General features: G+C 43.9%; 1 protein-coding gene across 1 annotated transcript; it reads left to right on the forward strand.

Moving 5' to 3' along the window:
* The first annotated feature begins 499 nt into the window (after window positions 1-499).
* ISL1 (ISL LIM homeobox 1) lies at window positions 500-12824 on the forward strand. Its single transcript, XM_040496801.1, has 6 exons — window positions 500-793; window positions 1654-1843; window positions 4631-4890; window positions 6721-7007; window positions 8190-8357; window positions 10431-12824. Exons 1-6 carry the CDS (start codon window positions 766-768, stop codon window positions 10545-10547), a joined length of 1050 nt encoding a protein of 349 aa, XP_040352735.1. The 5' UTR covers window positions 500-765; the 3' UTR covers window positions 10548-12824.
* Window positions 12825-22082: the final 9258 nt, after the last annotated feature.

Genomic DNA, 22082 nt, shown 5'->3' on the forward strand with positions numbered 1-22082 from the left:
TATTCCAAGACGCCCCTTTTCCTAGAGTTCTGGAAGGACCTCGTCATCAGGAAGACCTACCCACCAGCCACTCGCCACCGGCGGCAGAAAAGTGCCCCGCGCGCAGCACGGCCAGCCGGATTGCGGGGACCCCAGGAGCGCAGGGCGGAGGAGCAGCGCGACAGGAGGCGAGGGCGCTGGCGGCACGGCCGGGAAGGAGCGAGGGAGGGGGACAGGAGGAGGAGCAGGAGAAGGAGAGGCAGGCCAGAAGCCAGAGCAGCCGGGCAGCCCGAGCTTCGGGGGAGAGAGCGGCCTGAGCCCGGAGCAAGTTGCCTCGGGAGCCCTAATCCTCTCCCGCGGGCTCGCCGAGCGGTCAGTGGCGCACGGCGGCGGCGAGGCTGAAATATGATAATCAGAACAGCTGCGCCGCGCGCCCCGCAGCCAATGGGCGCGGCGCTCGCCTGACGTCCCCGCGCGCTGCGTCAGACCAATGGCGATGGAGCTGAGTTGGAGCAGAGAAGTTTGAGTAAGAGATAAGGAAGAGAGGTGCCCGAGCCGCGTCGAGTCCGCCGCCGCCGCAGCGCCTCTGCTCCGCCAACTCCGCCGGCTTAAACTGGACTCCCAGCTCCGCGAGGGCGCGGCGCAGCCGGGCAGCGGCTCTCTCAGCCTTGGCAACCCCAGGGGCCACTATTTCCCACTTAGCCACAGCTCCAGCATCCTCTCTGAGGGCTGTTCACCAACTGTACAACCACCATTTCACTGTGGACATTACTCCCTCTTACAGATATGGGAGACATGGGCGATCCACCAAAAAGTAAGAGGCTATTTTACCTTGTGGGGCTCGGTGTGCTGTTCTTGTGCGCGGGTCTCTCTCAGGCACGGGTGCCAAGAGCTCTTCAGAGTTGGAGTCATTGCCTGGAGAGAGAAAAGGTGGCTTTTTTTTTTTTTTTTTTTCCTTGTTGCCGCCACGCCTGCATGCTTGCTGTCGGTTCTGATCTTCGGGAGACTGATCGTACCTTGTGTCTGAATTCGGCTGTATGCCCTCCAAAACCCTAGCCTTCTGGTGCTAAGCGGTGGTTTCCTCCTCGGGAGTCTTGAGCTCCCCGAGAAGGTTATTCTGTTGCAAAGGTCTGCCTGTGCATACAATACCCGGAGATGTGAATTAGCATTAGACTTGCAAAAGAGAACGAGTGACAACTGTATTGATGCCTGCTCTTGCTAACAATATCCAGTCCTATGTGCTATTTAAGAGCGTGCTTCATGAAAAATATAAGCGTTCACTTAACGCTGCTAGTCAAAACCTTTTCTTTGACTTGACTTATCCATAATCTTTCCCGATGATTATGGCAGAGAGGGAGGAGGGAGGAAAAAGAAATACAAAATGAACGGGTTTGATTGCGTGCTAGGCTTACAAATGTAGACTATTCAAATCTGCATTTTACATATATTCCACCTCCTTTTTTAAAATGAGTCAAGGTTTTGATGGCACACTTCAATTACCATCCCAAAGTGCAATACTCTTGAAAAGAAAAAAAAAGGAGAAGAAGAAGAAGAAGAAAGAAAGGGGGGGGGAAAAACTCCCAGAGTACGCCCTATAAGAGAACGACACTAAAAGTGTGTTTATCTCTGTAGGAAGTAAACGGTTAGTCAATCATGTATTTATTTTCATTTCAGAAAAACGTCTGATTTCCCTATGTGTTGGTTGCGGCAATCAAATTCACGATCAGTATATTCTGAGGGTTTCTCCGGATTTGGAATGGCATGCAGCATGTTTGAAATGTGCAGAGTGTAATCAGTATTTGGACGAGAGCTGTACCTGCTTTGTTAGAGATGGGAAAACCTACTGTAAAAGGGATTATATCAGGTACGCCATTTATATTGCTTCCTTAATTTTGTGAGATTTCCCTGTCTCTCTCTACTCCTTTTTTATTATTGGACGTGGTTTTGTCTTTTTGCGAAGTTTGCCTTAGTGGGAGCCAGTGTGGAAAAGTTACCCTTTAAATGTGTTACATAAATTGCACTATTCTGTTTCTTTCACTGTTTGGGGGGGGGGACCCCACAACTCAGTATTGGTTTTTATAAGTTGCGGTAGTGAAGCTGGTTTAATGGCTCTTGGAATTTGTGATGGTCAAATTGTGTTCTTCTTTCACCCTCCCCCTTCCAAAACAAACAAACAAACAGAAATTTAAAGATGGATAACTTCGGGTTTCTAAATTCTCTTTTTTAAAAGGTTGGTTTTTATTGTATCATGTGGTGTTTTTCCCTATTCGTTTATTTTTTATAGTTCAGTATTTTAGTAACTTACAAATTCTGTGGAAATGTCAATGCAATACGCAAAATAAAAGTTTGAACTAAGGATGTTTAGAAGTGCACTTTGAAAGTGCAGATAGAAATATTGCCCCTTTTCCGCTTAGGGCAAGAGTCCCTTCTTGGAAAATTTCAAAACCAACCCAAATATTCCCTGCAAAAAGACCGGATATTTAATCTTTTTAAATATTAACCCTTTGGTGACATCTGACTATCTTTTCTTTCTTATCTTATCTGAGCTGATGAATTAGACAGAGCAGATCAAATTGCTCATCATCTGTCTACGAACAATTGGTATATTTAGATAATTGAACAGCTTCCTTTCTCACATTAAAATCTGGTAACTGATAAAATGAGCGAATTGCCCATAGTGACAAGACTAACACCACATTGGGAACTTTCTGAGTTTTCCTTTTTTTTCTCTCTCTCTTTCAGTTTATTTTGTGCCTTAACTTCATGTTCACAAATCTCAAATTTTCTCTAACCTGTGTATATATATGTCAGAAATTTCATTTTCTGCCTTAGGAAGTAAGTAGAATTCCTAAAGAAAATTTTATTGTTTTAATAACAAACGGAAGAGATAACATCTTCACTATTATGTTAAATAATATCAAAGTATTATGTATATATATTTTTAAAAAACTCTCCAGTGTCTATTAACAAGTAATTAGCTTTTGTAAGTTATAGAATTTCTGGAGCCGAGAACTTATATTAAAGTTTAGTCAAGATTTAAGTATGCAGTCACAATTTTTTCCCTGTCCACTTAGTGTGCAACGCTTTTTCTTATTGCAAAATCATGAAATAGTATAATCTTGATAGGTAAAACTGAGCAGTTGGGGGGGTTATTAATACTTTGCAGGGAGAAAGTGGGAGGAAATAGGGGATGTGGGGAACTAGAGGAAGGGGGAGGGATTTTCCAAATTGTTTGGTCACAGGCAAGGTAAAGTCCTCATCCTATGAAATGGAAGATCTCACATAGAGTAGGCGGAGGGAGGAAAAACTTTTGAATCTACCTTCTAACCTCTGACAAATGAGCCGTTTTCATTGTTTACTTGACTAGTGTGTGAGCTTAAGATTCTGGAGAGGGAGAGCTCACTTTGCACCTCTAGGACTATCTTTCCTCCTATGGAGATAGGGTTTTGCTCAACTGCTAACAGACCTTCCTGTATCTAATTCTGCATACACATTTATAAAAGGAGCCAATCGCTTTTACCTTTTCCCCTTCTCTCTCCCCCTCTCCCTCCTCTCTCTCTCTCTCTCTCTCTCTCTCTCTCTCTCTCTCTCTCAGTTATGTGAGTGTGTGTGTGTGTGTGTGTGTGTGTGTGTGTGTGTGTGTCCCTTTGAACTCCTGTCCTTTTAAAAGCAGAACAGGGGGACTATTTAGGTTTGTCTCCTGGAGGGGGGAGTGAGGTGCCCTCCCCTACTTTGTATGGATCTTTTCCTCTGGTCCATTCTGTTTGTAGAAATGTTCCCACTTCTGTTTTTACTGAGCTGGAGAGGGGGCCAGGGCAGTGCCCCCTAGGTGGAACCTACAAGGATTGTCCCTTGTAGGGTAAGATCAGCGAGGAAGACCTTAGAAGTGGGTCTTTTCATTTTTCTCGCTGGTCATGGTTCTCAAGCAAACTGAAATAGAAGTAGATGCTTCAACAACTTGAGAAAGATTGAGGGAGCAGGAGCAAATTTCAAAGATAATAAAAGAAAGAATGGAGAGGAAAACTTTGTGTTAACATTGTTGCGGGAGGAAAAATCCTTAGGGAAAAACTGCAACGTGGTTATTGTGCAGAAGGGGATCTGGAAACCCTCAGAGGTTTCATTTTGCTACTCTGCTTGTGCATTTGTGCATATTTACAGACCGAGTGCGTTGATAATCTCATCCCCTAGCCTCTTATTATCTTGGAAGGACTTTTTGTAGCAGTTTTGGAGACATTTCTAGCAGCAGAAATTGGGGGATAGGAAGGCGAAAGTGTAGGGCCAGTGGCTACTAGAGTCACCCGGACTCTCTTCTGCCAAGAGCTATAAGGGTTACCCTGGGACTGATGGCTGGAACAGAGGCCCAGGTTTCAAACACATCAAACATTTTTATTTTGCGGCTGTTCTGAGCTAATAGGTACAGACGGACAGAGACATGGAGGTTCATAGGAAAGGAAAGGGGGGTAAAAGAAAGGGAGAAGAAGAGAGAAAACCATTTCTATCCTCCCATTCTCAGCTAGTCGGCGGATGCTGACTTCCGTGACGCAGGGCGTTGTGGCTGGGGTCATCTGCAGTCTTGGGCCCGGGCCATGCCGGCTTGAAGTGATCCCTCTCTCTGTGTTTTTCTCCTCGCCTCCGCCGGCCCCCCGCGCAGGTTGTACGGGATCAAATGCGCCAAGTGCAGCATCGGCTTCAGCAAGAACGACTTCGTGATGCGCGCCCGCTCCAAGGTGTACCACATCGAGTGTTTCCGCTGCGTGGCTTGCAGCCGTCAGCTCATCCCTGGGGATGAGTTCGCGCTTCGGGAGGACGGGCTCTTCTGCCGTGCAGACCACGACGTGGTGGAGAGGGCCAGCCTGGGCGCCGGTGATCCGCTCAGCCCTCTGCACCCGGCGCGGCCGCTGCAAATGGCAGGTACTTCTTGCCCGGAGGGAGGCCGGCGAGGGGAGGCTGGTTCTGGGCTAGGCCAGCGCCGCCCCCAGCCAGCGCGGCGGCTACCGACCTCAGCGACCCTGGCAGCCACAGGGCAGTCGCTGCGCAGCGGCAGGCAGTTTAAGGAAGTGTTCTGGGAGCAGTTTGCACAGCGCTTTGCTCTTTTGCGCAAGGTTCAGTGCTTTCACTGTGTCCCCTGGCTCCCCGCCCCGCGCCCCCCCGCCCCGTCCAGCACACCTACGCGGCTGTGTGTCTATATATGGGTACACATAAATGTACACCACTTGCGCTTACATGTACACACACGTCCAAACAGTACTTCCAGTTCACCTTGGCCTCCAAACCGCGGCTTACTGAAAATGGGCTTCAGCTCTCCGCCACGTATTCTTCCTGCCGCTGCCTAATTAAAGGGGTGGAGCTCTGGGCCCTGGAGCTTCTTCCTTTAACCCAATGAAGGAAGCTCAGGTAGCCTTAAGCCATTTAGCCCCTCAAATCCCTTTTCCTTGCAACTGGCCCACACGCTAAAACGTTTTTAAAATGTGTGTACTTTTGTGAAAGAATGGACGTGAAAAGGTACAGTCCAATAACTGCAGGCCATTGCACAGAGCTGTGATTTAAAACTGTCAACAAGCTAACCCGGAGTAATTGACTTTTAAAAGGAGCCTGCGTCTTTAAACCATTCATTCTATGTGATTTGGTGAGGATTTCATCTTCAGGCTTGTCGCTGTAACACTAAATTGACCCAGTAGGTTTTGACCTGACCCTAGGGGTCCTGGAAGGTGCAGGATTTGTGCCATACATTTCAGAGAGCCCTTCCCCAAGAAGGAGAGTTGAAGTAAAGCAAGGTTGGCCAGGACGAGGCCTTCCCTAAGAAGGCAGATGACGTTTCCCAACCTTTCTTCCCCTCATGAGTAGATCTACCTGGCTCATTTTTAAAGTATCAATTCTCACTAAACACTGACGTTGAGGAAACCCGGGTCTTCCCACTCTGCTTTTTCAGAGGCTCTAAGACTTCTCTTCTAGGGGGATATGTGACTAGCTTGCACATGGGCAAAGCCAGAGTGGGGGTTTCTGTCCTGTGCAACCTGTGCTGTGCTTGTGGGGAGACAGAGGAGAGGCAGAAATACTGGGAGGAAGTCAGGAGACAGAACACTTCCCAGCTGTCATTTATCTGCAGCTCTACAGTTTCGGTTTTCCTTTGCATGGAGTCAGCCCATCTCAGGAACGGCCAGGTAGATTTAGTAGGAGGAAAGATCAAGGACTGGAGTTATGGTCGAAATACTGAATTTCTTTAGCCCCTTGACACGATTGTCCCCGCTGGACTGAAGTTCAAGGCTTTCTGGCAGAATTCTCTTCGGCTTTTGCATTAGAGACCTCTTGGCTGGTGTAGTGTCTCTGGCTGATGCTGGGGTATACTGTGTTTCCTTTCCTAGCACCTCCTGTGGCCTTTGCCCAAGAGTCTAGAAGTGGGGGTTCTCCAGTAACCTGGGCCCAGTCTGGGTATGAAGAAAGGCCTGGAGGAAAGAGAAACAATGCTGAAAGATGCTACCCCTGAGACGGCCACCCCTTTTCTGAGGCTATGTTGACCATAGCAAGGGTAGAGGCTGTGTTCTGGGCCTAAACTAGTCAGCATTGACCTCTCTGACTAGAAAGTCAGATTTCATTCTCCCTTTTGCTTCCGTGGTCCCTACCTCTGCCTCCCCTGCTTTGTCTGTGGAGGCTGCAAAGCAAGCCATTGTCCCTGCAGCACTGCACGGGAGGGTGAGCAGCCCGGCCTGGCCTGCACTCACCTCAGTGCCCCTTGCCTCACAGCCGAGCCCATCTCTGCCCGGCAGCCGGCCCTGCGGCCCCATGTCCACAAGCAGCCCGAGAAGACCACCCGCGTTCGGACTGTGCTGAACGAGAAGCAGCTGCACACCTTGCGGACCTGCTATGCCGCCAACCCCCGGCCAGACGCGCTCATGAAGGAGCAACTGGTGGAGATGACAGGCCTCAGTCCCCGCGTGATCCGGGTATGGTTTCAAAACAAGCGGTGCAAGGACAAGAAGCGGAGCATCATGATGAAGCAGCTCCAGCAGCAGCAGCCCAATGACAAAACTGTGAGTGGCCCTGGAGCCGGGTAGGGTACTTGTGGGGGGGGGGGTGCGGGAGCAGAGCAAGAGTGTGAGGTGCTTGGCGGCTACCCAGGTTGGCCTGCACGTGGGTTCCATCCTGCTCCAGGGCAGGAGCCAGCAACCCCTTACCTCCACCTGTGCCCAGGGGAGAAATAGCCGCACCGGCCACCTGCCCAGTGGGGTGCCCTTCAACCATACCCCTAGGCTGGAACCAGAAGGATGTGGTCACCCCTTCATGGGCAGGCGGCAGCAAGGCCTGGCTCCATTTTACCAGCTTTCAGGTTGTCAGTTCCCCAGGCACCGGAGAGAGGGACAATTCCTTGGTTCCCTATCTAATTCAGAGGTTTGATGGGTAGGTCACCCAGGCAACCCTCTGGGTGTGCCCCCAGCGCCCTCAGGTCAGTGAGGTCCCCCAAGGTGACCTGTGAAAACAGGACACCCTCTGCTCTAGGTCTAGCCCGGGCTTCCAGAGATATTATTATCTACTGTCATCCCAGGCCCATGCCAGCACCCACTCCACAGGCTTCCTGATTGAGTTAAACTAAAGAACTTTTTTTTTTTTCTTTTTACCGCTTCAGCCCTATTTTTAAATGCCATAAAACCCCTGCTGTCATTAAACTTGGCAGGCCAGCCAAGCCTGGTCTGGGGCACTTTTCAGGTTGGTGAGTGCGTCATAGCACAATAGCCGCCAGACCTAAACCCTTGGGGGTGGGGGCTGGCGCTGTGAAGAGAACTGCCTGTAGAAAATGTAACTGAAAATCTAACTAACTGAAACTGCCCAGAAAACCACCATGTCTGGAGGCTGCCGGGAGGCCTCTTTTGCCTCAGCTTTCTGCTTCTGTGATGCTATGGCCTGTGAAGGCAGATGTGGGGAATTGGGATATGCTGTGAATGTAAAAGGAAAGGAGAGGAGAAAATCAGAATAGAACTCAGTTTAATAAGATCCAAGCAGACCCACTAGTCCCGCCCACAGAAGCAGAAAAACAAAATACAATAAAACAAAACAGGACTCTGGCTAATATCCATACATGCAGCAGATTAACTGAGTCAATAATAGTCACTATATAGATAAGATAATGCCAGGGTTTATTTGCTTAGCCTGTGCAGACAATGGAGGGAGGGAGTTTGGTCATTAACATGTTGGGATTGGGGGGGGCCTATTCACAGAATATCCAGGGGATGACAGGAACTCCCATGGTGGCTGCCAGTCCAGAGAGACACGATGGTGGCTTACAGGCAAACCCAGTGGAGGTGCAAAGTTACCAGCCGCCTTGGAAAGTACTGAGTGACTTCGCCTTGCAGAGTGACATAGATCAGCCTGCTTTTCAGCAACTGGTAAGTCTCAGCTCTTGGAGTCAGGAGGCTGAATCCCCGACAAAAAGAAGATTCTGGTTTAACTGTCACAGGAGGAAGGATTCAGTGGGGAGGGTGCCTCCCTGGCCCCAGGGTCGGGAAGAGAGGAAGGAGGCTTGGTGGAGAGGAGGCACGCACTCAAGGAAAACAAACCTCTTGTGAGTCTTTTCTGTGAGTTCATAACTTGACCATATAGGTTGAATTTCCTATTAGCCGGGCCTTCTTTGAGGTGTAACTTCAAGGCATCAGACTAACTAGACATGTGTGGGAAGGCATGCAGGGTTGCACAATCCTACATCTCAGACTTTTAGAGCTGGAAGGGACTTTAGAGATCACCTTGACATTTTGATCAGCAAATAGTAAATTTATTCTCTCCTCAGCTCCTAGAGAATGGCATATTTAAAGACCTAAATCTAGCTGTTTGTAATAATAACTGATGTAAGACACAATCAACATTATTATCAATGGGCAGCAGGCACTTGGCTGGGTATAATTTTCAAATATATCAGTAAAGAGTTCAGTTATTTAAGGGTATGATTGATACTTTGTTACTATTATTCCTTTCTAGGACTATCTTAATCTAAAATGTAGGACTGCTTTAACATTTTAAGTGTATGAGTTCAGACGTTATACATAATCACATACTCTGGGGGATGTACAGCAAAAGAAGCAAGAGTTCTACCAATCAGAGAGACGGCACATGAAAACCTGTTTTAGCATTAATATGTTTTACACATCCAAGGAAGGGAAAATTAACTTACCTTATGCCTACAAAAGGCTTGAGGAGCAAGACAAGTAATTATTAAATATGTGTACTTTGTGATATGGCATATATACACATAATTTTATTTTTATTTAAGAGTTAACAGCCCTATAGAATCTTGTTCTGTAAAACAAGATCTATTCTAAAAACTTTGTTCCTTTCTTTGAAAATAAAACTTGAGTTGAGGTTAGCTTTTCACCCTCGCATTTTCCTGGAGAGCATTTTCTTTCTCTGTGGCAACAGTTAGGTAAGAGACCAGAGGCAGTGGTTACAAGGACTTGGCCCAGCTTTACATTTGTAAGTGGGCCAGGCTAGAAGCTAGATAAATTGGAGAAGCCCCTTAACCTCACCATGGGAATGTTTAATAGGATGGAAAGGAAGGTAGACTCTGGAATTAGGAAAAAGAACTTATTTTAAAGTGAGGTTAATCTTATGTGTTATTTAAGCAAAACCCGGGTCATAGAAGGCAGGTAAGAGGAGGGTTCAGGGCAGCGAAGTGTTTGTACCTTCTAAAACTTTAGTGTTAGATGAGAGCAGTGGGAGGGAAGCCAAGACAGGAGGGCGGAGGGTTGGGGACAGAGTGGAGAAGGAGGTTTCCAACAGCAACACAATACTTTCGGTTTAAAAGAAGGAGGCAGATATTTATAATGCGATGACGTTATAATATATGGGGCTCCTCTTGGAAGGAAGAGCCTGATTTAAAGAGAGAGAGAGAAAGAGAAAGAGAGAAAGGCCAGAAGGCATCAGGACCAGCAACAAGGAAGAAAGCCCACGCTGTGAACCCTCTGAGGAGTTAATCATTGTTCTGTGGAGCCTCCTCTGAATCTCCTGTCACACGATCTGAGCGATCTGAGCGTGTGTTATGGATTTTCCAACTCAAGAAGAGAGGCTTTGATGCCTAGAGACTGCGAAGTCGCCTGCTCCCAGGGCAACATGTAGCCAGCAGGATAATTTTATTTCGAGCATGCATGGTAGAGTTGCGATGCCATTTTACAGTGGGAAACACATTTGTTCTTAAATAATTTAATGCAACATAATGTTGGGAATTCAGTTTCAGTTAAAACAGAGATCTCTTGAAAGATGGGAAAGCGAGAGGTTTTCTTCTCAAGTTCTTTTCTTTGAGGGCTTTCTTTAAGCCTGTTGAAACTCAGTGATCTCTGTGGATATCTTTATCTACGTATCCATCTATACATACAAACACTTGTCCATGCATAGACACATAGGACAAGCTTATAATCCTTTTAGGAATACAGTCGCAGCCTCCTTTATTCATTTCTCAACCTTCTGTGCAGGTGAATTTTTCAGAAGGAGGACCGGGCTCTAATTCCACTGGCAGTGAAGTGGCGTCGATGTCCTCTCAGCTCCCAGATACACCTAACAGCATGGTAGCCAGTCCTATTGAGGCATGAGGAACATTCATTCAGATGTATTTTTTTTCCCTGGAGAAAGTGGGAAAATATAATGTTGAACTCCGAAACAAAAGTATTTAACGACCCAGTCAATGAAAACTGAATCGAGAAATGAATGCTCCATGAAATGCACGAAGTCTGTTTTAATGACAAGGTGATATGGTAGCAACACTGTGAAGACAATCATGGGATTTTACTAGAATTAAACAACAAACAAAACCCAAACCCAACATACGCTATCCAATGACCTTAGGAGTACTGAAAAAAAAAAAAAAAGACGTTTTTAAAACGTAGAGGATTTATATTCAAGGATCTCAAAAAAAGCATTTTCATTTCACTGCACAGCTAGAGAAAAGCAGAAATAGAGATTTTCTAGTCCATCCTATTCTGAATGGTGCTGTTTCTATATTGGTCATTGCCTTGCCAAACAGGAGCTCCGGCAAGTGAGCAGGAAGAGAAAACTGGCCTCCTTGGCTGAAAGTCCTTTCAGGAAGGTGGAGCTGCGTTGGTTTGCGATGTTTTTCGTTGACTTTAACAAGGGGTTAATTGAAATCCTGGGTCTCTTAGCATGTCCTGTAGCTGGTTTCTTTTTTACTTTTGCCCCTCCAACCTTCTTCTTCTTCTTCTTCTACTTCTTCTTCTTCTTCTTTGCTTTTTTTTTTTTTTTTGAGATCCATCCTCTATCAAGAAGTCAGAAGCGACTTTAAAGGTTTTTGAATTCAAATTTAAAAACCAACTTATAAAGCATTGCAACAAGGTTACCTCTATTTTGCCACAAGCGTCTCGGGATTGTGTTTGACTTGTGTCTGTCCAAGAACTTTTCCCCCAAAGATGTGTATAGTTATTGGTTAAAATGACTGTTTTCTCTCTCTCTGGAAATAAAGAGGAAAAAAAAAAGGAAACTTTTTTTTTGTTTGCTCTTGCATTGCAAAAATTATAAAGTAATTTATTATTTATTGTCGAAAGACTTGCCACTTTTCATGTCATTTGACATTTTTTGTTTGCTGAAGTAAAAAAAAAAGATAAAGGTTATACCGTGGTCTTTGAATTATATGTCTAATTCTATGTGTTTTGTCTTTTTTCTTAAATATTATGTGAAATCAAAGCGCCATATGTAGAATTATATCTTCAGGACTATTTCACTAATAAACGTTTGGCATAGATAAATAAATAAATGCAATGATCCAGGGTCCCTCTTTTATATGTTTACAAGTAAGCCATTAAAATGTCTGCAATTAAGGACTGCATGTGAACGGGGTAGACTGACATACAATAGGTGTGATGTTTTATTGCAAATAGTTAAGGTCGAACTTGCCACTTTGCATTTTAATAGTTGAATCAAAACTGGTTGGAAGCCTTTAGTTCTCAGCTGTGATAATGTTACTAACTGCTTTTTTGAAAATGAGATGCTGTCCTCCGTTCTACCCCCCACCTCTCCTCCCCTTTCTTGCCCGACCCACTCCATCCCACTCCACCCCACCCCACCCCAAATAGGAAGAAGGTCCTGCTTGAAATGCGTTTTGATTCTGAGTCTCTATTTTATTTTCTTGGAGTAAGTGCTTTATACCAAAGTCTCCTGCTTAGGATTGTTGAAATGACCCATATTTCAAGTATAAGCTCTTGCTAAAAGAGAGCCTTTCTGCCTGGTCAGTGAGGTATGACCATTATTTACCGGTGGCGGCTGTCAGCCGATTGAGAAATGCTGCTTTCTTTGCGCAGGAAGAGCAGGCCGAGAGAGTTTTCTCAGCAATTCCCAGAGCAGTCAGCTTACGTCTTTTCTGGTCTCTCTTCCCCACCCCCAACTTGTTTCCTCCTCCCCTCCCCTTTCCCCTTTCCCCTTTCTCCCCCAACTCCCAACTCCCCAACCCTCCGAAGGCTGTCTAGCCTCTGCCGAGAACCGCGGCCGAGGCTCCGTCGGGGAACCGCCTTCTGCGGGCTGGGGCCGCGGCGCGTGCTGTGCAGGCCCTCGCGGCGCTCGGAGCCACGGGCACGAGCGCTCCCACGCTCCCCGCCTCCCCGGCCCCGGGCATTTAGCGGGGGTTCCCGTGTGGGAGCCAGAACCCAGGGATAGATAAAGGGCCCTGCCCGAAATCAGGCTTCTTGGTGCTTCTTCGATTGCGGGTGTCGAGCTGGGATTTGGGGCTCCACCCTGTCCCCCTTCCGTCCTCCACCCCAGGATGATACTTGGACTCTTTAGAAAATGGATGCGTTTGTATGCGCGAGTGTCATGGCGTTTTAAATATCTGACAATTCTTAATAAATACGAGAGCTAACATACCCTAATCGTGTGTCTTGTGGCGCGTGCCCCTTCGGACCCCTGACCGGGAGCAGCTCGGAGGCCCGGCTGGAGGCCGGGTGAGCCCCGCGGCTCCCGGGCTCTCACGTCGCTTTCACCCTCTCCAAACCTGCCGCAAGTCGGGAAACGAGCCTCAATTAGGCTTTTGTTTGGCATCGTTCTACATAACGGGTTAATTACAGGCTCTAACGTGGGGGCAGAGAGAAAACAAACTTTGCATTGAAAATGTTACAGTGCATTAGACATGCCCGTTGATTACTTTGATTGTTGTGTCTAATTCTTCACAGAGGGGTAATAATTTGGCCGGCGGTAATAATGGCTTGTGGTCTTCTGTTGAGAAAAACAGGAGTTATGTCTTATCTCACACAGATCTTCTCCTGAAAAGATCCCTCTCTCTCTCTCTCTGTCTCTCTCTCTTATCTCTCTCTAATCTCTGGCATCAGACTTGACTCTTTCACCTTCCCGCTCATCATTTCTATTTGCCTGCCATTTCAGTTTTCCTTTTTCCTCCCCATCATATTTGGGAATTCTAAATAATAAGTGCAAAGATAAGTAGGTCCAACCTGAATATTGGTGTCTGCACAGTTACTCATCTCCCAAGCCCTCGTTTGGAGACCATTAAATTCCTTTTTCCAGCCATAGCCTCTGGTGGACTCTGTAGAGGTTAGATGGGGGGAAAAAAACCCACAAACTTTATTTAGGGTTTGAATGCAATGGAGGGACTTAAATGAGGCACACATCTTTGTGATGCTTTCTCATCCTGACATTTATTCCCAAGATTAGGGGTGGGGAGGTGGTGAAGGAGGTGATGTTTTACATGTATATATATCAGACTATTCTGGGGTCCACAGCTTGAATTTAAGTACAGTAATTTGGGAGGGGAGTGATGAACAATTTGGTTTCACTTGCTAGATTCAAGATATTTGTTGCCTGATGGCTGAGAATGGATTGATGGGTCGATTGCATTCTAGTTCTTGTATTATTCATATGAAAGGTGTGTTCCCTTCTAGACTCCTCAGCATGTGCTCTAAAATGCGTAACTGAAATGTCTCCTTGTTTGCAAACCATCTCTCTCACATACTCTCCTCTTCCCTGTACACCTCTGGAGACCTAGCTTTGAGCTGTGCTCTTCTAATGAAATTCCTCCTGTTTGCTATTATCTTTGATCCTCCCTCCCCTTATTACTCTGAATTCTTCCTTCTGGATATTATGACTCATTTCCTCCAGCTTCTGCAAGCTAAAACCTAATGCAACTAAAAACATCCAGGATGCTCTCCTTAAATCAGGGAATCCACATCAACATCTATACTCAGAGAGGGGCCCCCCCCCCCCCCCCACATTGTTTCAGAGCAATAACATCTTCTATTTGAGTTTACTGTCTCTCTTTCCCTTTCATTAAATGGACCTGGCTTTCCTTACCATTCAAAAAGTTCTTTTCTAAGTCAAAACCATATTTGAAGAGACTTTTTTTCTTTGTTGAAATAACATTTCTGGTTATTTGACATTCTTCGTGGGTGTGTGTACCCACTTACCAATTCACAAGGGTTTTTTTTTTTTTTGGAATTCCAGATTAAATATATGACTCTGTGATGCTCTGCTGCTATTCATCCTAACCAGCTTGTTAGACTCATTGCATTGACCTCTTTTTTTGGTCTATCTTATTCTTTTGACTAGTAGCCAAAAGACAATGTGCTTTTAAGGTACCTAGAAGTAGTTGGCATTTCCCTAGCACCTTGAACTTTAAAGCCATAAGATCGTTTTCATTGATATATCTCTTGTAAGCCCCATGTGGATTTACTTAGTCTTTTCCATTTTCTTAAAAAAAATGAGAAAAAAAAGTTAAAATTTTGTCTAATCCATGAGAAGAGCTATGTGTGGATGGAATTCAACCAATTTGGGTTTTTAATCCCACCCCTACTACAAGTAAACTAAGCAGAACTACTTATTTTCTTATTTGTAAAGTTTAGTCAATTTTTGTAAGAAATTTATAATCCAAATTATGCTTGATTTCTGTTCTATTTACTTCCTTTCTGCTAATCAACAGTTAAAGATTAGTCACAACAAGGCAAGTCAAATTTTCTTTGGAGGTTCAGGGAGAAAAGGGGAAAGGATTTTCTGTGTGTACCTTTATTTTAAAAATGTTACTTCAAAACTGGCCCCAAATCTTGAATTCTTGCTAACTATTTGAAATAAAAATAATTAACTTGTACAGTGTGGGTTAATGTTTTTAAACTAAAATGCAAGTAGTTAATTCAGGGCGCTGGCAGCTGATTCTGTTTACTGATCTCTTCTGATTGTTGTTTTCTTGATAACTGAGCAAGCCACTGAATGGCTGTTTGAGCCCAGGCGCCACAAACATAAACTTCACAGCTTACAATGTCCCAAGTCATGATGGAGGATCTCTCCACACCTCCCGGAGACTTCTGAAGTGTAGACAGAGAAGTTGGTTCACAGAGAGCGTAGGAGGGGGAGGGGCGGGAGGGAACGCTGCGAGTGTTTGCTGTGAGCGTTGTTACTATCACATCCTTTAATTTTTATGGCGCTTACGCTGTTGGCTCAGAGAAGCCAGTTTCTGTGCCTTGGGGGAGCCAGTCTCTCCCCAGAGCCGCACTTAAGACTGGTTGACCCTTTTTATTTTTTAAAATTTATTTTTCAACTCTTTATGCTTAATTATCTTCTGGAAAAGCGCTCGGCAATGGTAACCAAAGCGGTCTAAAAAGAAACCCCCACCCCCACCCCAAAGGGGACGCCTAGATTTGGAGGAAAAAAATGTGGGGTAAGATTGCTTTGCGCCAGGTAGGGGAAAGGCACTTTACTACAGTCCTGTGGGAGATTCCACTGCGTCTTCTCCTTGCCTGGGATCCCCTTTCCATTCCATTGATTGAAAGTTCGCGTTTATTTCGAGGTGGTGTTATTTGTGGATTTGATTGAGGTGGCTGGCTACTTATTTTTGCCGGTCTTCCTAGGGGTGCTTCCCTCGGGTGCATTTCCCGCGCGTGGCTGGGCGCTAAGAAGTGGGGACCCGACACTGGTCTAACCAGCCCCGCGACTCCTGCAGGCACGTCAGCCCTTGATCCCTTAAAGTAGGGACAATCGTGGTCCGGGAGAGGAAAAAAGGGTGTTGGTGGGCCCTTCTCTTTCAGGAGTTGATCAGGTTGGCAGATCTGGAGGGCTAATCCAAACAAGGCGCTTGACTTGTGAGGTCGCGAGTCTAGACAGAGCTGGTGGCTCGGCGGCTCCTTATCTTTCCCTGGAATCAGCCGAAGAGGCGCTCCCCCGGCCCACTGCGCTGCGCTCACCCTTGCCGGAGCCACTGCTCCGCACAGACGGCACAACAAACACAGCACCTGAGGCTTTACAGCTCGCTTTATTGTTTGGTGGGAATGCTGCAAAACGGTCATTTGTTTTTCGGAACCCGCGCCTTGGCCGCTTCGCGTTCTGGCCACCGACTCCGGGTGGGGGTGTCGCCAGCGCCCGGCTGTCCGCTCCGGCCCCGCTCGCTAGAGCGCTTTCGGCAACTCCGTCCGGCTTCCTCCCCTTCTATCCAGCGCCACCCGCCCCCCTCCGCGAGGGCCTACGGGAAACCCTCCCCGGCCCTTTTCTTTTTTCCGAACCTTGGGAGGCGAGGGGGGTGGAGGGACTGTGCGAGGAAGCCTAGGGCGAGGTGTCTTGGACTAATCCGGTATCTCTTCTTGCTGCCTGGAAATGACAGTTCTGCGCTATAGCCATTTATGGTTTGCAGGGTCAGTGAGCTCTGACTCAAGGGCGATCAATAAAAACATTTAGTTCAGTAATAAGCTGCCTCCCCCCCCACCTCAATGTACCGAGAAGGATGCGTCACCATCTTGGACAGGGTGTCTCTGAGCAGCAGAGCGCCCTTTCTTGCCCCATGAGCACAAAGAAGTGACGTGACTTTCCAGTGTGTTCACGACCACTTCGCTGGGCAAACCGTGGAAGTCTTCCTTGATCCTCAGCTGTCTTCCCCCACAAAGAGGCTGGCACTGCCATCCACTTGGGAGCAGGGGGACCTTTGGGACAGAGCTTGGTTGCAAATGCCAACTTTGGAAGGACAGATAGCCAAGCTTGGGGATTTACAATCAAGGATTTGTGGCTTGCCACTTTAGATTAATTGAGGTTAAATTAATTATAATTTTGATCCTTCCCTATGGGATTTTTCTCTTGTTTCAAAAGGGAGGCAGGGTTTCTAGTTACATCTTGTTATTTACTATTCTTGTAGTTTGCAAACAGCATTCTGTGTATGTGTATGTAATTGGTGTGGAATAGATAATACTGCCTCTGTTTGAAAACTAACCATAAATGTGGATGAGAGTCATTTGGTTATGTGCTTAATGTGGTAGCGATACAAAAACCATCATCTCCCAGCTTTGGAGGCACCACAAATCCATATCATGCTTTTCCCTGCCTGGGCTCAGTCTCACAACCGTGTGCTAGATGAAAAAAGATAAAACTCAAGTTTCACAAAATCAAGGAATTTCAGTAGGGAGGTTAAAAAAAAAATTCTGTCTCCAGAAAATAATTCTTAACTGTACTCAGGCACTGACTTGTCTTGTTCTCATGGGTAAGGGTTGCTGTTTATTTTGACCTGTCACAAATACAATGTGTTGTTTGAAACTTGTTAAACTTAGCAGGTATATGGAGATAGTACTAGACAGGCCACTGAATATGATAAAGTAAAATATGGTGGGAATGAATTTTAAGGGCTATGAAAGATTTTCCTTTTTCCTACTAGTTTTTTAATGAATATTTCTTTGATCTTTTTTCTCATGGTTATGCAATATCTATCTGTAGATTAGTAGTCTAGTGTATAGTAAGGTGTGATTGGCAAAGTGTTACTTATTCAGGTTCTATCCTGCAGTCATTTTGATAACATAAATTGCCTATATATTCTAAGTAAGTTCTCTTTTCCTTCATTAAAAAATGCCCACACCTAGGTAAAAACATTTCCTGTCTCAAAATTTTCAATAATTACTTATGAGAACAACTATTAATTTGTTCTTGTTGTTGTTATATACAGGAGGTTTACTTTCAAAAATAGCTTTAGCAAAGGAAAAAGTGTATTTGGTTTTGGGAGAGGACTAGCAGGAAACAAACAAAAAAATGAGATAGATTTGCAAATAATGCATATATACTTTGAAACAGTATATTTTAAGCCACAAAGGGAAAAAATATTTATGGACCAAATAGTGAAAAATCTTATTTTAAACTCACAACATATACCAGATAGTTATTTAAAGTTTTATATCAGTAGTCAGAAACTTTTGTTGTGGGATATCAGTTCTCAAGAAAAAAAATACATGAAATTAACGTAGACTGTCAACCAAAATGCATTTAGGATCTAATTCATAAAACAAGATGAGTGACTTTATTTGTAAAATACAGTAATTTGTTTCCACTAACAATGAATTCTGATGTCTAAAATGATTAAATGTGGAAAAATAGATTATCAGTTTCTGGAGAATGAAAATGCTTAGTAAATTCTGAAATCATTCACTTTTTGCAGTAATACATGGAAATATTTTTAGAGCTCACTACTTAGAATTCTGTATTTGTATCAAAGTACATTTCATACTTTTAAAACTATGTTGTATCCTTGAAATCTTTACAACTTTAGAGACACTAGCCACTCTTGCATTTTATGCATGGCCAAATTTCTACCTATTTATGAGACGTTAAACACTGGGATGAAGGATGGTATATCACCAATAAAACCTCACCTTTTAGTTCTATTATCCCATCAATGGATTCATAGGTCTCATTAATGTTAATGGAAAATGTACTTATGTGTCGTGTGCAAAACAGGGCCTGGAGATTTTTCACCCAGTAAAGTCTTTATAGCAAGTATGCTAGAGCCAAGATGACCTAAAAAAGTAGTTTTGATCACATCTAAGCCGAGATAATGTTAGTCTTCCAGGTGCAAATGAGCATATGAAATGTTAGGATTAGAAATGACTTTAAAAACAAATATATTATTTTTTTTAACCGCCTGAAAATATTCCCCCCCACCTTTTAGAATTTTTGGAGTAACCCTTAGCTAACTGATAGTTCAGAAAGATTCCTGCCAGGAAAATCCAATAGCTTCTCTACCACTGAGAGACATAGGACCAAAGCTGGTTATATACTGCTTACTCAACATATAGGAAGTTGTTTTCATTGAATTATTTACTGGAATTTGAGCGATGCTTTGTTTATTTGTTTTCATTTTGTAGTGGTGACTGACTCTATGAAATCATTCTTGTGAATAAATGTATGCATTTGTAATGTGTATTATGGCAGCCTTTGGCCGAGGTATAGAGTTTTCTCTAGGGCAAAGCTAAGTGGCTAGCATTAGAATAGAATCTGTAACATTACAGAATTGAGTGATGGACCAACAATATAAATGATGAATGTTATTTATCATGAACATTGTTTTGGTTATTCAATTTGAAATCTTCCAGAATCACTATGCAGACTAAGAAGACTTAAAATATTCTTTATAAGGGATATCAAGAAAGGAGGCAGTTTCTCCTAGGGCAAAAGATGCATTGTGGTTGTTTCTGCCATGACATGACACTTTTCTATCTGTAAAGCACTTTACAGTCATTAGTTATGCATGAGAGTCCACAGAGCCCGTTTTCCTAATGACCTCTGTACCTGTTTCTCAGCACAATTCTCAATTCCCTCTTCTTTCCTTCATGTATTTAAGAGCAGAACATCAAAGAAGCCATACTCTGTCCTTGATGACTTCAATGAGGACCGCATTAGATCAGAGAATGGAAACTATTTTATAGACATTTTCAGTGATGCCACTCTCCTTGCTTCCAGGAATCGAGGGGAGATGCTGAATGTTGACATGGGTGAATACAGTGAGTTAGCAAAACTGTAATTTATCTCCTTAAAGCAGTGACTCTCAGACTTTTTGATTTCATGACCCCATTACACTCTTCAAAATTATTGAGATCTCCAAAAACTTTTGTTTATGTGAGTTATATCTATTCGTATTTACTGTATAATAAGTTAGAATGAGGATTTTGAAATATTTAATATTCATTTAAAATAATATGTTACTATAAATAACTGTTTAATGAAAAATAAGTATAGGTCACAAAACCAAAAATTTAGTAAACAGAGTGGCATAGTTTTCTAGTTTTACAAATCTTTTAAGTATCTGGCTTAATCGAAGAGAGCTTAATTCTCATATCTGCTTTGTCATTCAATCTGTGGCACTATCTCCCATCATGTAGCCTCTGGAAAACTCTATGTTCACTTGTGAGAGAAAGAATGTAAAAAGGTAAATAATGTTTTAGCATTATTATGAAAAGAGTTTTGACCTCCTAAACCTCTCCAAAAGTTTCCCTTCAGGGGTCCCCAGAACACGTGGCGAGTACTTCTGCCTTAAAAATGAGCTTTTACAGAAGGCTTGTAGAGAAACTATTGTGTGAGGGAATTGAATTGTTTGTATTAATGCTCTAGTGATACAGGTTTGCTTTTAACCCAAGTCCAGGTCACAGTTTTATTTTGTGACTTTCAAGTTCCATCATCAAATACTGATTTGAAAGTCATTTATACCCAGGGCCTTGAAGAAAAAAAAAACAAAAAACAAAAAAACTTGTGATGTTATATAACTGAAAATTTAAGTCTCCTTTCTAAAAAAAAGCAATCTCTAGGAAAGACAGAACTATGAATGTGGTCTAGTATATGTAGTACGTGCTGGACCCCTTTATCTTCTTATCCTTTATCCTTGTGAAGTTGTGGAGGATGATGAGCAGTGAAATCCATAATAAATAATTCAGACTTGATGTAGGTGGGAATTCCTGGCCACAGCATTCTGAGACAAGGAATTCCAAATAGTTATACTTTGAAAAAATAAAAAATAAAAATAGTTATAATTTGGAAAAGTCATTTGGTTGTTAGAATGAGATAGGCTTGTGAGATGAAAGACTGGAGCCTAGAAAAAAAGCAAGTCAAGGATCATAGTGGTTCAGGCAGGGGATGGACCTTTTTATAGATAGCATGAAGAGAAAGGAAAGCATTGGTTTGAGAGAGATTCTGAGAAATTGACTGATGTGGAGGAGAATGGCTGTTGTCCATCGGCATTTGTTTTCCTTTTCTTCATAAGCATATGGAATGGCCATGTATCCCAAGTTCTCTTACAGGTTGGGGTGGGAGGCAGGTGGTGAGCACACATGACCGCATCCTTGCCAATGGAATCTAGGCAGAAATAACATAGGTTATTCTAGCCTTGGGGATGTGCTTCCCTTACGTTCTCTTTTGCCTTCCAACTAGCTGGAACTCATGAAAACCCAGGTTTCGTTCGCAGAGGATGAAAGTGCCCTATGGTACAGTGGAATAGCACGATGGAACTAACTAGTGTTCTAAATAACTTTGGTGAGTGAAACTGCCCACTCACCTGAAGCGTTCAGCTCAAACTGTAATTGAGAAACAAGTGTTTATCTTCTTTAAGATACTGAATTATTATTGGGCCCATTTACTACATCAGCTCGGCCTTACCCTCGTACAAGAGAATATAGACTAGGGCTTTGAGATAGTGAAAAATCTAGGAGAACTCTAAGGTTCTGAATACAACATGCATGTGTTCACTTCCTTGCTCACTTATTCATTAACCCACGCAAGTATTTATCTAGTGCTTATTATGTGCCATGTAGTGTTCTATGTGCTGGCTATACAGCAGTGGACAAAGCAAAAAGTTCTTGCCCTTAGGAAGCCTATATTTTTGTGCATTCAAATGACATACATATAAATGCTGATGAGAGTAGTGATAGCTACTATGAGGAAAAACCAAGCAGATAAAGGGCATAGGGAAGATTGATCAAGTAAGACTTCTCTGAAGAAGTAACTTTTGAAGAAGTTGTGGGCATTTGAAAAAGTGAAAATGATATACGTATATACTGCACTGATGCTATACTGAAACTGCATATTTGAGTTTTGATGTTCCCTTGATGTATCTGGCTCTGTACAGAAAGAAATGGATCAATGTTAGGGGATATCTGTAAGTTATTCACCTTTATAACTTAGTGAAAACAAAGGAATCTGTGTAGAATTAAAAAAAAAAGCAAGAGGATATAAGGAATATAGTAATTATCAAAGATCTGTTGGAAGAAAAGTGACTGGGGAGGTATATGAAAAAAAGACATATAAATGTGAGAAATAGGTGAAGAGATCAGAAAAGTAAAAGACAATAGAAATGTCTCAGGAACTGAAGCCAGAAGTCTTCAAAGGGG

Source organism: Herpailurus yagouaroundi, unplaced genomic scaffold, assembly GCF_014898765.1.
Source record: "Herpailurus yagouaroundi ecotype Mexico unplaced genomic scaffold, PumYag 29, whole genome shotgun sequence".
In the NCBI taxonomy this organism is placed as follows: Eukaryota; Metazoa; Chordata; class Mammalia; order Carnivora; family Felidae; genus Herpailurus; species Herpailurus yagouaroundi.

Excerpts from the sequence above, each read along its gene's own strand:
- ISL1 (XM_040496801.1), top strand. The coding sequence starts at position 766 with ATGGGAGACATGGGCGATCCACCAAAAA. Across the intron at positions 794-1,653 it reads CATGGGCGATCCACCAAAAA|AAAAACGTCTGATTTCCCTA; the intron begins GTAAGAGGCTAT and ends TTTTCATTTCAG. Across the intron at positions 7,008-8,189 it reads AGCAGCCCAATGACAAAACT|AATATCCAGGGGATGACAGG; the intron begins GTGAGTGGCCCT and ends GCCTATTCACAG.